This window comes from Alnus glutinosa, chromosome 8, assembly GCF_958979055.1.
Source record: "Alnus glutinosa chromosome 8, dhAlnGlut1.1, whole genome shotgun sequence".
NCBI lineage: Eukaryota > Viridiplantae > Streptophyta > Magnoliopsida > Fagales > Betulaceae > Alnus > Alnus glutinosa.
The window spans coordinates 86,307-102,113 of record NC_084893.1 but is presented as its reverse complement, the minus strand read 5'-3'; the positions used below and the strand labels follow the sequence as shown (position 1 = coordinate 102,113).

At 38.1% G+C, this 15,807-nt stretch overlaps 4 protein-coding genes across 4 annotated transcripts; 3 read left to right on the top strand and 1 right to left on the bottom strand.

The window, feature by feature from the left end:
- Positions 1-3,899: 3,899 nt before the first annotated feature.
- LOC133875623 (pentatricopeptide repeat-containing protein At5g61800) lies at positions 3,900-5,627 on the top strand. The gene is given in 2 exon segments (XM_062313812.1): positions 3,900-5,451; positions 5,453-5,627. Coding segments are annotated over 2 exon segments (1,524 nt in total). The 5' UTR covers positions 3,900-3,960; the 3' UTR covers positions 5,486-5,627.
- A 2,964-nt stretch (positions 5,628-8,591) lies between these two features.
- On the top strand, positions 8,592-9,459 carry LOC133875830 (uncharacterized). The gene is made up of 2 exons (XM_062314070.1): positions 8,592-8,721; positions 8,848-9,459. The coding sequence occupies exons 1-2, from the start codon at positions 8,704-8,706 to the stop codon at positions 9,334-9,336; spliced, it is 507 nt and encodes a 168-aa protein (XP_062170054.1). The 5' UTR covers positions 8,592-8,703; the 3' UTR covers positions 9,337-9,459.
- A 172-nt stretch (positions 9,460-9,631) lies between these two features.
- On the bottom strand, positions 9,632-11,874 carry LOC133874653 (pentatricopeptide repeat-containing protein At1g08070, chloroplastic-like). The gene has a single exon (XM_062312528.1). It carries the CDS (start codon positions 11,833-11,835, stop codon positions 9,919-9,921), a length of 1,917 nt encoding a protein of 638 aa, XP_062168512.1. The 5' UTR covers positions 11,836-11,874; the 3' UTR covers positions 9,632-9,918.
- A 418-nt stretch (positions 11,875-12,292) lies between these two features.
- On the top strand, positions 12,293-15,535 carry LOC133874654 (calnexin homolog 1-like). The gene is made up of 6 exons (XM_062312529.1): positions 12,293-12,450; positions 12,554-12,623; positions 13,456-14,582; positions 14,663-14,734; positions 14,819-14,932; positions 15,043-15,535. The coding sequence occupies exons 1-6, from the start codon at positions 12,352-12,354 to the stop codon at positions 15,196-15,198; spliced, it is 1,638 nt and encodes a 545-aa protein (XP_062168513.1). The 5' UTR covers positions 12,293-12,351; the 3' UTR covers positions 15,199-15,535.
- The last annotated feature ends 272 nt before the right edge of the window (positions 15,536-15,807 follow it).

Genomic DNA, 15,807 nt, shown 5'->3' with positions numbered 1-15,807 from the left:
GGGTGGCTCAACCACCCCTCTTCTTCTTCTTCTTCTTCTTCTTCTTCTTCTTCTTTTTTTTTTTTTTTTTTTTTTTTTTTTTTTTTTTTCAAAATTTTTTTATTTATTTTTTAAATAATTATTATTTTTAAATATTTTTTATTTTTTTATATAGTGCCATGTGTCAACCTTAGCGGTTGATATGTGGCGGGCCGTTAATATTTGGACGGAAAATGTACCCAATGGACAAACCCTGTAATTTTTTATTTATTTATTTATGGGTTTTGGCCTTTGGGGGTGGTTCGACCTGTGGCCCACCCCAGACCGGCCAATGGGGTGGCTCAATCACCCCTCTTCTTCTTCTTCTTCTTCTTCTTCTTCTTTTTTTTTTTTTTTTTTTTTTTCTTCCTTTTTTCAAAATTTATTTATTTATTTTTTTAAATAATTATTATTTTTAAATATTTTTAATTTTTTTATATAGTGCCATGTGTCAACCTTAGCGGTTGATATGTGGCGGGCCGTTAATATTTGGACGGAAAATGTACCCAATGGACAAACCCTCTAATTTATTTATTTATGAGTTTTGGCCTTTGGGGGTGGTTCGACCTGTGGCCCACGCCAGACCGGCCAATGGGGTGGCTCAACCACCCCTCTTCTTCTTCTTTATTTATTTATTTTTTTAAATAATTATTATTTTTAAATATTTTTAATTTTTTTTATATAGTGCCATGTGTCAACCTTAGCGGTTGATATGTGGTGAGCCGTTAATATTTGGACGGAAAATGTAACAGAGGTACCAAATGAGTTTTTACCCCTAACTCAGATACCACCTATGAAATAAATGAAAACTCAGGTACTAAATTTAAAAAAGCCTAAAACTCAGATACCAATAGGGTATTTAGCACATAATTTTATGAGAGAGATGATCAATAGAGATTTTGATTACGTAGTGGATAATAACTGTCTAAAGTCTAGTTGAATTTGTGGTTTTAAAAAGTACAATTTTAAAATGTGTGATTTCAAAAAGTGATTTTTAAGAATGTAGTTAAGTGTTTAGCAAAATCGTAATTTAGTCTTTAAAATTGTAGGCTAACCTTTAAAATTCTGTGTTTCCAAAAGAGCACCCCATGCTTACGATTTGAAAAAACAGATTTTTTGCGTTTTTAAATTGCAATTTTTTAAAAACGCAATTCCAAACGATTCATTTTTTACGATTTAGTTTAAAATCTTATTTTTTATATATGAAATCGCAATTTCAAACGCACCCTAAATAGACTAATCATTTTCAACCTTTTATTGAATGGACCCTTAATTATTTATTTATGCATAAGCTACTAACATTGATTATCCTATGACAATAAAGGGATCACAAAACGGCCATCATATTTTTAATAAAAGAATAATGAGACTTAGACATGACCAAGTCATGTTGATATAATCTTCTAAATTTTTGTTCGAATTTTATGGAATTCAACAAGGAATGAGAGAAGGGTATTCAGGCCCGAGATACCCTGAAAAAGTTGGCCCTGCACCTTGGGCTGTTCTAGGCATCTCGGGCCCTGATCCTCCTTTCTCATTCTCCTACCCGAATTCCATAGGATTTGGATAGAAAACTTTAGAGGATCCGGATCCATTTAAGACATAATTAGTTGACGTGCCGAAGTTGTTATCAAACATGAAAAGAAACTAAGTGGGCTAGACACCTAGCATACGTTTTTGTTTGCTTTAAGGTGCATGTGCCATGTGGTCCCTCAATTTGGCAAGAAAAAAAAATGATTTTTTTAAATAAAATTGCAGAAATTGTCCTTATCATCTTTATTCACCGATGGATGGGACTTGCTCCCACCGGGTACTTTCTTCTCCCACCGGGAATTTTCTTCGTGCTCGTCCAACTCTTTTGTTGAACGGGTGAGAGTCGTGAGACTTGTTCCCACCTAGAACTTTTTCCCTGCTCATTAATCCTTTATACATTATCGTCTTATTTCCCTATTCTTTTTATTATTTCTCATTCTCATGTACATATTCGTGATACATGCTATAAAATTATTATTTCCTTTACTTTTAGAGTAATGTTTGTTACACAATTTTTGTACAACTTTTACACAACTCTAACAACTTTTTTTTAAAATCAGCCATTGAATATTTAGGACCCACATGTTGGAAAACAAATCCAACGGTTGATCATAACAAAAAGTAGTTAGAGTTGTGCAAAAGTTGTGAGAAAGTTGTGTAAGAAACATTACTCTTACTTTTATCTTTAATACAATTCAACGAACATTCTTCATCATTCGTAGACCAAAGCAAATATATGTAAATTATCCATTAAAGCATATCTCAAGACAATTAAAAAATCATCAAAAGTAATCATGTAATAATATATTATCATAACATATCACTGGCTCGGGTTAAACAGTCATATCATATTTTGGAAACTCTTTTGAAAACTCATTATTTCGTTTAACAAGTAAAATACTCATTAAACATTAAAGCATAAAAGCATTTAAAATAGAGTATCTTTACTCAGTAAGTAATATACTTACAATATCTGCTTGACCTTAGAGAAACAACTCTTAACCCAAGCTTTGCAATGCCAATTGCTTGTTTCACATTGCAAAACCACTATTATTCACAATCCGCAACCTAATTCAACTCTACACAACTCAATAATACTTGAATGGTACAAGTGTCATCTATCCATAATAACTCGTATAAATTCTGAAGTTTTATTTGACGTCTCATTAATTAATAATATTAACACGTAGAGAAATTCTAGCGTTAGACACCAACATCCTAATTTACAAAACTTAGAGAAAATTTAGTGATTGGGGTCTTACCTTGATTTATGGAGAAAACTGAAGTTTCGTACAACAAAACTCCTACATGTTGCTAAAGGAACACTTTGAAATCCACAAACTACAAAAGCCCTAAAAAAAATTGAGGAATTAAACATAAACCCCAAAAAATCAATCAAAAGTAAGGATAATATAGAGTTCAAGGATTTGCTTCAAATCGATCGATAAAATCGATGTTCTAACACTAAGAACCATGTTCCCGTGAATAGATTTGGTTTTAGAATCTCCCTTGAATCATTACTTAAGGTTTGAGCTTAAACCCTAGGTGAGAGAAGAGAGAAAATTGTGAAGAGAGAGCCAGAAATGTGAAAAATAGGCCAAAAATCGTGTTTCTAATTCTAGTTACCATGTCAAATACGACGTGCGTTCAGATTGCATAAGCCATTGTTCGAACGTTCCTATTAGAACATGCATTGTTCGAACGAGATGTTTTGTCCCATTCAAACTTCCATTGTTTGCTACACAGCCTACACTGTTCGAACGCTTCTAGCGAAAAAAAAAAAAACGTTTTGTATTGCCTTTGAAACATTTCGTTCGAACGCCAACTATAGCATTAGGAATTTTTTCCCCAATTTTAAGGTTTTTCTCACTTTTTAAGTGTTTCTTTTTTTATTATTAGTTTCACTTGTCTTATTCGTGTAATTCAACTGTGGTAACTCTTATAATTACTTTTTGGGATATTACAATTTATTAGCTTTTTACAATATTAGATCCTTCAAATTTTGTTTGGAATGAAGCTTTATTGTTCGATTAGTGATTGGGGTCTCAATTAGAAAGTATTTTATTAACTTTGTATTATGTTAGTGTTTTTTTTTTAAGGGGGGGTCTTTTAGAAAAGAGTAATGTTACACATCATCCCCTTGTTCTCCTTTTGTCCTCCCAAATTTGATGTGGCTCTTAAAATCACCATTGAATTTATGATAGATCATTATTGAATTTTGATCCAATGGTGATTTTAAGAGTTACATCAATTTTGAGAGGATGAAAGGTGGACAAGAGGATGATGTGTAGCACTACTCGAAAGAAAATCTTTATTGTATAATTATTTTAGTTGGGGCCTGCCTAAGGCTTGAGCCGCCCCTGCTCGCAATCCCGCTAGTGAGAGGAGACTCTCACTGGGCATGAATGAATGCTCATCCCCAATATCCACTCAACGAAAAATCTAATCAAGCAATGCAAAACCATCAAACAGCTCCACCAGTTGCATGGCCACACCATCGCCACTGGCCTTCTCTCCCTCCACTCTTGTCCTATTTTAACCTCCATTCTCTACGCCTTCACCACCACCCTCAACCGCAACTCCACCGCCGCCTCCTCTGTGAGTTTTTCGAGATATGCAATCTCAGTCTTCCATTCCATTCAACACCCATCAACCTTTTGCTACAACAACATCATTAGAGCCCACACCCTCCTGTCCTCCCCTCTCCCCGCCCTCCTCCTCTTTGCCCGTATGCGCCGCCTCTCTATCCCTCCCGACTTTCACACCTTCCCTTTTGCTCTCAAGGCGTCCTCCCAGCTTGGTTCGCTTCCCGTGGCCCAAACCCTTCACTCCCAATCTTTCAAGTTTGGGTTCGCAGATGATTTGTTTGTCCAGAATTCTCTTATTCATGTCTACTCGGTGTCCGACCGCCTTGGCAATGCATACCAGGTGTTCAATGAAAGCTCGTATAGGGACGTTGTCTCTTACAATGCCATGATTGATGGCTTTGTCAAGGCTGGCGAGATTTCCGGAGGACGTGAACTGTTTGACGAAATGCCCGTACGAAATACTGTGTCATGGGGCACCATCTTAACGGGGTATGCACAGACGAACCAATGCAAAGAGGCTATTGAGCTCTTTCAGCAGATGCTAGCTTTAGGACTCAAACCTGACAATGTTGCATTGGTTTCTGTTCTTTCTGCTTGCGCCCAGCAGGGGGAACTGGAAGTCGGCAAGGCCATTCATCATTTCATTAAGCGAAATAGGATACGAATAGATTCCTTCTTGTCCACCGGGCTTGTGGACCTGTATGCCAAGTGTGGGTGTATTGAGACTGCCAGCGAGGTTTTTGAGTCGAGCCCAGACAAGAATTTGTTTACGTGGAATGCCATGCTTGTTGGGCTTGCAATGCATGGTCACTGCCACCTATTGCTGGATTTTTTCTCCAGAATGATAGAGGCTGGAGTTCAACCCGACGGTGTGAGCTTCTTAGGAGTCCTGGTTGGGTGCAGCCATGCGGGTCTGGTCCGTGAAGCCCAAAAGCTCTTTGACGAGATGGAATCTATCTATGGGGTCCCTCGAGAACTCAAACACTATGGGTGCATGGCTGATTTGCTTGGGCGGGCTGGTTTGATTGAGGAAGCAGTGGGGATGATAAAGAGGATGCCAATGGGGGGTGATGTGTATGTGTGGGGTGGATTGCTGGGAGGATGTAGGATATATGGAGATGTTGAGATTGCGAAGATAGCAGCCGAGCATGTGATGGAGTTGAACCCTGAAGATGGTGGGGTCTATTCAATCTTGGCCAACATTTATGCCAATGTAGACCAATGGGATGATGTCGTTCAGGTTAGGAGGAAAATGAATGCTACGAGGGTCAAGAAGAACGCTGGTTGTAGTTTGATTCATGAGTTGAACGGAGTTAACTCATGATTTCATCGCGGGAGCTAGATAGCTTGCATCCCCGGAGGGATGAGATATATTCGGTTTAGACGGAACTGGAAAACAGCAGATCGAAGTATGCTAGCAATACATTCTGTTCAGATTCGCTATATCTTTATTTCGATGAATCACATAACGTGTAAATCCAGGTTCTTTCTTAAGGATACTTAGAGTATGTTTGGAAATACGTTAGGAAGTTTAAAAAGTACTCATAGTACTTAAAAAGCTGCGAGGCAAAAAAAAAGTTGGTCTGTATGGTAAAAAAAGTCCAAAAGTCCAAAAGTTTTATTATTATTATTATTATTTTTAAACTCTAAAAATGGCCAAAATTCAAAATATATGGAAGCTTTTTCTAACTTTAAAAGCTCTATTTCTCGACATAATCTCAAACAGGATCTTAATACCGACTGCCAACGTCTTCCAACGAATTTTATTGGAATGCTACAAGCCAAACACGTTGGACAAGGGGCTTTGTCCTCTCTACCCCTGGTCTATAGGGTGCTGCAAATAAGCCTAACTCGAGCCTAAGTTTTACCATAATGTTCAAGCTATTGCTTGTTAGAGTATTATAATGGTTTATTTAAATTTCTGTTGAGAAATGCTATACTTTAAAAAAAGGGAAAAGTACATATAACCCCCTCAAACTACTATATCATTGTCAATGTACCCCCCAAACTACCAAAAAATGTCAATGTCACCCTAATGACAAAAATGCCCTTCATAAAATTATTAAAATCAAATAAAAACTAAAAAAAAATATTAAAAAAATATAAAATAACAAAAAATTATTCCAAAAAAAAAATTAAAACTGTTTTTTATTTTTTATTTTAAAAAAATAATTTTCAATTTTTTTTTCTTTTAAAAAAAATTATTCTTTTTCGATTTTTTAATTTAATAAAAACAGTTTTTTTTTCATTTGTTTTATTTTTAAAAAATAAATAAATAAATTTCAGTTATTTTTTTTTTCGTTTTTTTTTTCTTTTAAAAAAATGTTCTTTTTCGTTTTTTAATTTAATAAAAACTGTATTTTTTTTCATTTGTTTTATTTTTTTAAAAAATAAATAAATTTCAGTTATTTTTTGTTTCTTCGTTTTTTTTCTTTTAAAAAAAAATTGTTCTTTTTCGTTTTTTTAATTTAATAAAAACTGGTTTTTCTTTTTTCTTTTTTCATTTGTTTTATTTATTTTTTTTAAAAGAAAATCAGTTATTTTTTGTTTATTTTTTTTTAAAAAAAAAATTAAAAAGTTTGTTCTTTTTTTTTTAAAAAAAAAAATTCGTTTTTTATTTAATTTTTTTAAAATATTTCTTTTTTAGTTTTTTAGTTTTAGTTTTAATTTTTTGAATTTATGAGGACATTTTTGTCTTATTCAAAAAAAAAATTAAGGTCATTTTTGTCTTTTTGTTGGTCTTAGGGGGGACATTGACATTTTTTGGTAGTTTAGGGGGGGACATTGACACAATTGGTAGTTTAGGGGGTACATTGACAATTGAGTGGTAGTTTGAGGAGGTTATGTGTACTTTTCCCTTAAAAAAAAAAAAGAAAAAAAAAAAGCTAATTTCTAACCGATGGGTTAATCATGGATGAAATTTACTATTTTAAAAATGTGACATCATTTGAAAACCACTTTTAGGAAAAAGAATTTGGGAAGTAGAGCATTTTCTATTTTTATCTAAAATGACTAAATAAAACATACTTATTTTTTTTTTCTTTTTAACCTTAGCTAACGACTTATCCAACAGTTTATTTAAATTTATTCTCTACTTTAAAACCCATCTCCACCCTCATCTGTTGGCAACATAACCATTACACTTCTCCAACCATCACCAATCCAGCATCACCGAATTCAGCTTCTCTATGAGAGAAATGTAGGAGAGAGAAATCATAAATCGCAGAAAAAAGAGAGAAATCACACAAATCACAAATTGGATGGATGTGGACAGAGGAGGTGGTAGAGCAGGTGAGATGATGCCGCCATATTATGTCTTCGGTCGCTCCCAGCCACAGCTGCAAGGGAAATTAATGTTGAAAGAAATGGGAGCACAAGAGGCAAGGGGCAAGGAGAGAAACAATAAAATAATTATAAGTTCGTGAATAGTGTCACGCCACATGAACCATTTTAGCTAATTGCTGTTTATAAACGATTAACGTATTTTGCATTTGGTTTTGCATAATGTGATGGAGGTGTTTTTTTGACATTTTTATTAGCTAAAAATGTAAAATGGCCAAGGCATTGGAGATGTTAAAAATTACATGATTTTTGAACTGAGGTTAATTACTTTTAACCTTTTCAATTACCACATGTAACGCTCAACTTCCTTCGACTATCGATCGGTGCCAAAAACCTTATTTCCATTAGTTAAGATCATTAAATTTGATAGAAAAAAGCACATATAACATGCCATATTTGGGGTGGATGGGCCATCTTAATTACATGGGGTGCCCAGCCACCCAACTGACCTAAGTCTGCTTCTGGTGAAAGCGTTTAGGGTGGATTAAGTATAGCTCTTTGTATACGTGCTGCACTTTTCAATCAATTAGTTTCGAAAAATGATATTTTGCCACAAAAAGATACAACTATTGATTTTTTTTTTTTAAATAAAAGTTACAAAATCAAACCCCAACCCATTTACATGATTTTGTAATTTTTTGTTTGATAAAAAAAAAAAAAAGTTAATAATTGTGTCAATATTTATGTCATGAGCTGGCAACATATTATATCTCGTTAGCTTCTTTCAAATGAAAAATGCTATTTGTACTTTAGGTGCACAACAGGGGTACAACACCCTCTCATATATGGGTGAGCCCCACACACTGGGACCCATCCCATGTGAAGGGGTGTTGTGCTCCTGTTGTATACTTAAAGTGCAAATAACAAGCCCCATTTCAAATTAGCCTTTGATACCCTCGGCTGATTTATTTATCAAAAATGATAAATTATTTATATATATGAATTGTAAGGAAAATAAGTAGAGAATGACGTGCTGCTTCGGGAGGCTTCTATGGTAATATGTGTACACTTTGGGAACGTGACATGTGTCAATACTATGCTACGTGGCTCCAGAACCCTCTCCTCTTTAATTTTCTCACCGGCTGTTTTGGCTGTTAAATATCCATCTTGCCGAGCATCCACCAGCAAGCAAGCTAGAAATTCCCTCTTGGGGTTCTCACTACTACTCTCTAAGTCGCACGTCTTGTTTAAATATTCTCTATATAAATTTCTCCGATCGATCATGGCGTTTAGGTCTACGGTATGTGGTCTCTGCTGGCTGCGCTGCTATATATATATCTCTACTGACTACTGTCATTTTTTTTTAGTCTTGGTACGTTTCTCACTATATACATATATTAACGTATATATATATATGACGGTGCAGAGTTACTTGAAAGGGATGGTGAGTGGGTTACGAGCAGGAAGCGCAACATACGCGACGTCGAGCTCGCCAAAGCTGAAGACCTATGCCCCAGCTGCAGATTACGCCCAGCTTTATGATCATCAGTACCAACACAGCACTACCAAGCCAAAGCCCGTGAAGGGTGACTTTGTGCCCGTGTACGTGGCCATTGGGATGATAGCGCTGTCCGTGGGGCTGGGGCTCCACACCGCGACGCATCATCTGGCGCGCAATCCGTCGGTGTTCGTCAGTAAGAAGAGGAGGGAGACGATTCCGGAGGTGGTGGAGCCAGAGCATGTAGCGGAGGAGGCCGAGCAATTCATCAGGAAATCTTTCTTTAGGAAGGTGGCCCATGTGCAGGAGTTCAATAATCCTGAGAAGCAGGTCATCCCTGATCCCATCCGTAAAGATGCCTACGCCCACCGCCCTCGACTTGAGACTCTCAAGTCCGTTAGGGTTGAGCCCAATTAAGCGCGCAGCTCTAGACCTGTCGATCTACTTCCACTACTGTTTTATAATTTATATCTTTTGGTTTTTCCTTGTGAATGTCTATCCATCGTCGTAAATTAATGTGATCATCATGTGGTTGGTTCATGATTGGGTGCTAGTCTGCTAGAGTGCCGATGATAATTAATATTGCACGAATGCACGCGCGTATCCACCAGACGCAAACACATTAATTAATAACAATGCTGTAATTATATGATGTTGCCTACCTTTTTTTTTAATTTTATTTTAACATCTCAATAAAAAGAAAAGAATGGAATTCGAACTAGTAACTTCTACTTTATGAAATGTGGTCCTCATAATACATAAACAGTTCCTTTTAATCAAACCCGGGCATGTGTAAATTCAATATCCACTCGTACAACCCTACTTTGCCCTTATGAAATTTTGCCTTGCTGCGAAATTTCAAGCAACAACTGTTTCCTCGTTTAGTCTAAAGTGCTACTTTTCAGTAGCATTTCATTATTCCATAAAGTTCATCTGGTAATTACAAGCTAAAGTTTCCTAGAATTCCAATCAACCTATATCTAACTGTCATTGACAATCCTAGATATATGGGTCAAAAACTTCAGCTTGTATAACCTTATTAATTCCAATAATCGTCTCATATATGGACTTTATCTGACAATGCGAACCATCCCCAACAAAGAATTCATGAACAACACCATCAATTTCAATGAAAGAGCAGCCAGGAAGCTTTTGGATTCTCTGAAGAGCCATACCTTTCCTCATTTTGTTCACATCAGACCACCTCGAGGCTGAAGCGTATATGTTGGATAATAAAACACGTCCCCCGCACCTTCTGGGCTCCAGTTCCTCGATTCTTTCGGCTGACAGCTCTGCCAATTCTATGCTCCCATGACATGTACATGCAAAAAGTAAGGATCGCCATATAACCACATCAGCTTCAATGGTCATTGCCCTGATAAACTTTCCTGCTTCAGCCAAGAGGTTAGCACGGCCAAGAAGATCAACCATACACCCATAATGTTCAATACGAGGCGTGAGCTTGTAACTTTGAGTCATGTCATTAAAATAGTGGAACCCTTCATCTACAAATCCACCATGACAACATGCAGACAAGACTCCTAGAAATGTGACCTCATTTGGCCTAACATCGCCGGACATGTCCATTTGTGAAAACAATTTCAATGCTTTATCAGACTGCCCATTCATGGCAAGCCCAGTAATCATCGCCGTCCATGAAAATACATCTCTCTCAGTCAACTCATGGAAAATTTGGAGAGCCCTTTCGATATCTCCGCACTTTGAATACATATCAATCAAAGCATTTTTTGTGGAGAGGTTTATGTGAATGCCACTCCTTTCACAGTGGGTGTGCACCCACCTTCCTTGATCCAGCGCACCTGAATGCCCGCATGCAGAAGCTACACAAGCCACAGTCGCAGCGTCAGCTTTGACTCCATGAACCTGCATCTCCCTGAACAACTCAATCGCTTCCTTGAATAAATGTGAATGGGCATAACCGCCTATCAAAGAAGTCCAACAAACTACATTTTTATCTGGAATTCTGTCGAAAACCTTTCTAGCGTTCTCAATCTGCCCACATTTGGCGTACATGTCTACTAAAGAGGAACCCAAAACGACATCTAAAAGAAATGCACTCCGTGCAAGTAATCCATGGATTTTCAGCCCCAGATCAAGAAATCCGATTCTTCCACAAGCAGTCAGAGCGCTCACAAAAGTTACCCCATCTGGCCTCATGGACCCATCAGCCAGCATTTCAACAAAAACCTTCAAGGCTTCCCAACAACAATCGCGCTGTAGGTACCCAGAAATCATACTATTCCAAGATACTACATCGCGAACCGAAGCTGGAACCTTATCGAACACTCTGCGGGCAGTCTGAAGCAAGCCACAGAGGGAGTACATGGACACCAGGGCGTTTTGCACGAAGACATCTGGTTCAAGTGCGAGTTTGAGGGTCAGAGAGTGGAGTTCTTGACCTTTCTGAGAAAGCGAGAGACGGCCACAGGCTTTGAGGAGGAAAGGGAAAGAATGGTTGTCGGGCAAAGTCGCAAAACGTCGTCGCATGAGATTGTAAAGAGATATGGATTGTTCCGGGTAAGAGCTCCGAGAGTAGGCTTTGAACATGAAATTCCAGGCAAAGATATTGGGGTTCTTGATTTGAAAGAAAAGAGCATGAGGGAATTGAAGATCATGATGGTGGGGGAGTGAGAGAGAGGCAAGGAGGAGCTTACTGGATATGAAGGGGTCTGAGAAGAGGCCCGAAGCAATTGCATGCGACAGAATTTGATTGAAATGGTCGGAGGAGTGTTGGTGATTTTCTAAGAGAGACAAAGACAAGCAAAATCTGTTGCAGGAGTAGTCCTGATTTGATTTTGAGGTGTTGGCACCGGCACGTTTCCAAGTGCGGAGAGTGCTTCCTCGTACTGTACAGTAAAACTTACCTTGGAGAATGGCCTTGTTTCCCTTGTTCATCTAGGCTTTGAGCCTTTGAGGGAGGGAGGATGTACTCGGTTCGTTCATCATGGCATATATATTATATATTGCGCAGATTTTGGACATAAAACCTCGGCCTTTTTATATAGATAGGCCCAAGCACTACACAAGTAAAATCAGCGTGCCGTACTTTAAGCTTGGAGCGTAATAAAGAAAGATACCATTCTGAGCCGAAATCAAAAGCCCAAGAAGAAGTACGTGGGCTCAATTCTGTTAAAAGAGATGGGCCAAGAGGAGTCCGTCAATCAAAGTCCGCTAGGAGGAGAGGATGGGGTGCGGAAGTGCGAGGAGGACAGCGGGGTATATGGTTGCGCAGGCTGCATACGTGGCCAAATTCCATTGGAGAGTAAAACGTGGCATGTAAGATGATTGGTTGAAACAGCACGAAGCCCAGTGGGTACGGAGATCTAAGGTCGTCTATAAAATTATAAATATTGAAGAAGGACAGATCTTTCAGATAGAGAAGATTAATTGTATTCGGGGAAAGAAAAAAAAATGGGAAGGGGGAAACTTGTACCTCGGCAACTTCTTGCGGTGCTGTTTCTGATCGCCTTCTGTTCATTGCAGGAGCTTTCCGCTTCTGACGATCATACGGTATACCTCAATTACTTATATATTGTCACTTTCGCTAAATAAAAAAGGAATCCTAGTATGAGATCTGTGATTCGCTGAAATCGGATTTGATTTTTGGTTTTAGATCTTTTACGAGTCATTTGACGAGCCGTTCGAAGGCCGTTGGATCGCATCTGACAAAGCAGACTATCAAGGTAATACTACTTCAAATTCGTCGTCTTTTACTCGTTGTAGATCACCCGTTAAATTACACGATGGGAAATTTCTTCCTTCTTCAAGCTAAAGCACAGGCCTCTGACATTGGTCTTTAGGATGTTGAATTTATGTTATTCTGATTTTTTATGTGCATTGAATCATCCACACAAAATCAATTTTTGTACTCATACATGATTCCCTACCTCTTATGTTATTTATTTATTTATCTTTTTTGTGTGTTTTGTATTTTGAGTTGTTTGACAATGTCTTTGTCTTGATAACAAAAGCACAGAGCAACTCTTTTATTCATATATTTATTTTGATATTTTTTTTTGTGCATGTGTAAAAAATGAAAAATATTCAATTGCTGAAACAACTACAGCTGAACACGTGCTTGTGGTTCAGCTATTAATACTGGCTAAATCTTCTTCTTGAGTGGTTGTATACTTGTATGTTGCGGAATCAGACATACACAACAAACAGGACAATGTATATACAAACGTACATGTGTGTCTCTTAATGTTTTGAATGCTTTGTGCTCTGTCTAAATCTTTCATCTTTGGACAGATCCAGAGTTTGTACTGGATTTGCATGCTTATCCTTTTCCATGCATTGTGTTGTTTTTTGTGCGCCTTCTAAGCTTCTAGTTGTAATTATTACTGCTCAGCTCCTTTTCGTGCATCGATTATCTGTCTATGATATGATAAAAATCATGCTCACATGGTGAACTTTTGTCGCGATGAAATTTCAAACTATGAATTATGATATTAGCAATTTGGTTACTTTCGGGGGGCTAGAAACTTTTATTGACTTGTATCTTCGGGGTTCAAGGTGTGTGGAAGCATTCAAAGAGTGAGGGACATGATGATTACGGGCTTCTTGTGAGTGAGAAGGCCAGGAAGTATGCAATAGTTAAAGAGCTTGATGAGCCTGTGAGTCTAAAGGATGGAACTGTTGTCCTCCAGTTTGAAACTCGGCTCCAGGAAGGGCTTGAATGTGGTGGTGCATATCTCAAATATCTTCGACCACAGGAGGCTGGATGGAAACCAAAGGAATTTGACAATGAGTCACCTTATACCATAATGTTTGGACCTGACAAATGTGGGGCCACAAACAAGGCTCACTTCATTTTTAAGCACAAGAATCCCAAGACTGGCGAATACGTTGAACACCACCTCAAGTACCCAACGTCTGTACCCTCAGACAAGCTGTCTCACGTGTATACTGCAATTTTGAAACCTGACAATGAGTTGCGAATTTTGATTGATGGGGAGGAGAAGAAGGCAGCAAATTTCCTTTCAGCTGAAGATTTCGAGCCTCCGCTAATTCCTGCCAAGACAATTCCTGATCCGGATGATAAGAAGCCCGAGGACTGGGATGAGAGAGCGAAAATTCCAGACCCCAATGCAGTAAAACCAGATGATTGGGATGAGGATGCACCCATGGAAATTGAAGATGACGAAGCTGTGAAACCCGAGGGATGGCTGGATGATGAGCCCGAGGAGATAGATGATCCTGAGGCAACAAAACCAGAAGACTGGGATGATGAGGAGGATGGTGAATGGGAGGCCCCAAAGATTGATAACCCAAAGTGTGAGACAGCTCCTGGTTGTGGTGAATGGAAGAGGCCCATGAAGAGGAACCCAGCTTACAAGGGAAAATGGCATGCTCCACTTATTGATAACCCCAACTACAAGGGTATTTGGAAGCCTCAGCAGATTCCAAACCCTGACTACTTTGAACTTGAAAAACCTGATTTTGAGCCTGTTGCTGCTATCGGAATTGAGATTTGGACAATGCAAGATGGCATATTATTTGACAATATCCTGATTGCAAAAGATGAGAAGACTGCTGAGTCATACCGGGAGACCACTTGGAAGCCAAAATTTGAAGTTGAGAAAGAGAAACAGAAGGCTGAAGATTTAGCTGCTGGTTCAGATGGTCTTGCAGGCTTTCAGGTAATGAGTTGGATAGTTCTAGTTTCTGGATTTCTTACAATTATAATGCTCTAACCTGAACTTTTACTCGATTCCTGCAGAAAAATGTATTTGATGTCCTTTACAAGATTGCGGATATTCCCTTTTTAAGTGCCTACAAGCTTAAGATAATTGTAAGTCATCGGACTTCTCTTTCGTTACTATCCAGTTATGGGTGATTTTAGGAACATGCCCTGAAATCTGAGCTTGTCTTGCAGGATCTCATTGAGAAGGGAGAGAAACAGCCAAACCTCACGATTGGCATTCTTGTTTCTGTTGTGGTTGTCATCTTCTCGATTCTCTTGAAGGTCATTTTTGGTGGGAAGAAGAATGTGAGTATAGTACCCCTCTCATTTGGCCATTTTGTTTTCTGTCCTAGGCAGCCAGCTTTTACGGAAATCCCTTGAGAAGTTGTTTACACGTTTGTTTCGCTTATGTGCAGGCAATAGTGGAAAAGAAAAATACAGGTGTTGCCGAGACTTCTAATAGTCAAGGAAGCAGTGGAGAAAAGGAGGAAGAGAAAGAGAAGGAAGAGAGAGAGAAGGAGAGGGAAGATACTGCTGCTCCTCGTCGAAGGTCAGCCCGACGTGAAAATTAAAGCGATAAAAGGAGGAGTCTAGTTGTTGTCACTTTCACTTTTAGTAATTTTGGAGCTTAGTTGTTTTTATAGGCCCATTCTTGACTGGTCGTAGACATTTTTGGCTTTGTTCTGAATATTAAATACACGAAGGGTGTAAATCTGATAATCTATCAGGATGTGATAGTTCTTTCCTGCTTCCAAGTAAAAAACTAATTCGCCGAGTCGAGGATTTTGAAGATTTTGTCAGGCCAAAAAAAGAAAAAGGTTTATGTTTGCTGTAATGCAGATAGTTGGATAGAACCTGAGTGTGTCCATTATGTTGATTATTGCTTCATCGTAATTTGTTGTTGCCAAATTCCAAACGTCTTACTTTTCCCTTTTTTTTTTTTCCTTTAATGAGATGTGAGAAAAAAAATCGACGAACCTAAGTACCCAACGGTGTTTGGTTTTGCAAACACATACATACGAGTGTAGATCGATAAAGAATATTGTCGGGAGATCGGGGTGTTTTTACTTGCTCTGCGATTGAATAACGTGGTGATAAGTCTTGAATTATTCGATTCAAGACCCCTTAACTTGCATTTGTTATACCTAGTTCTCGTTGTATATATAACGTTTTGTTGTAGT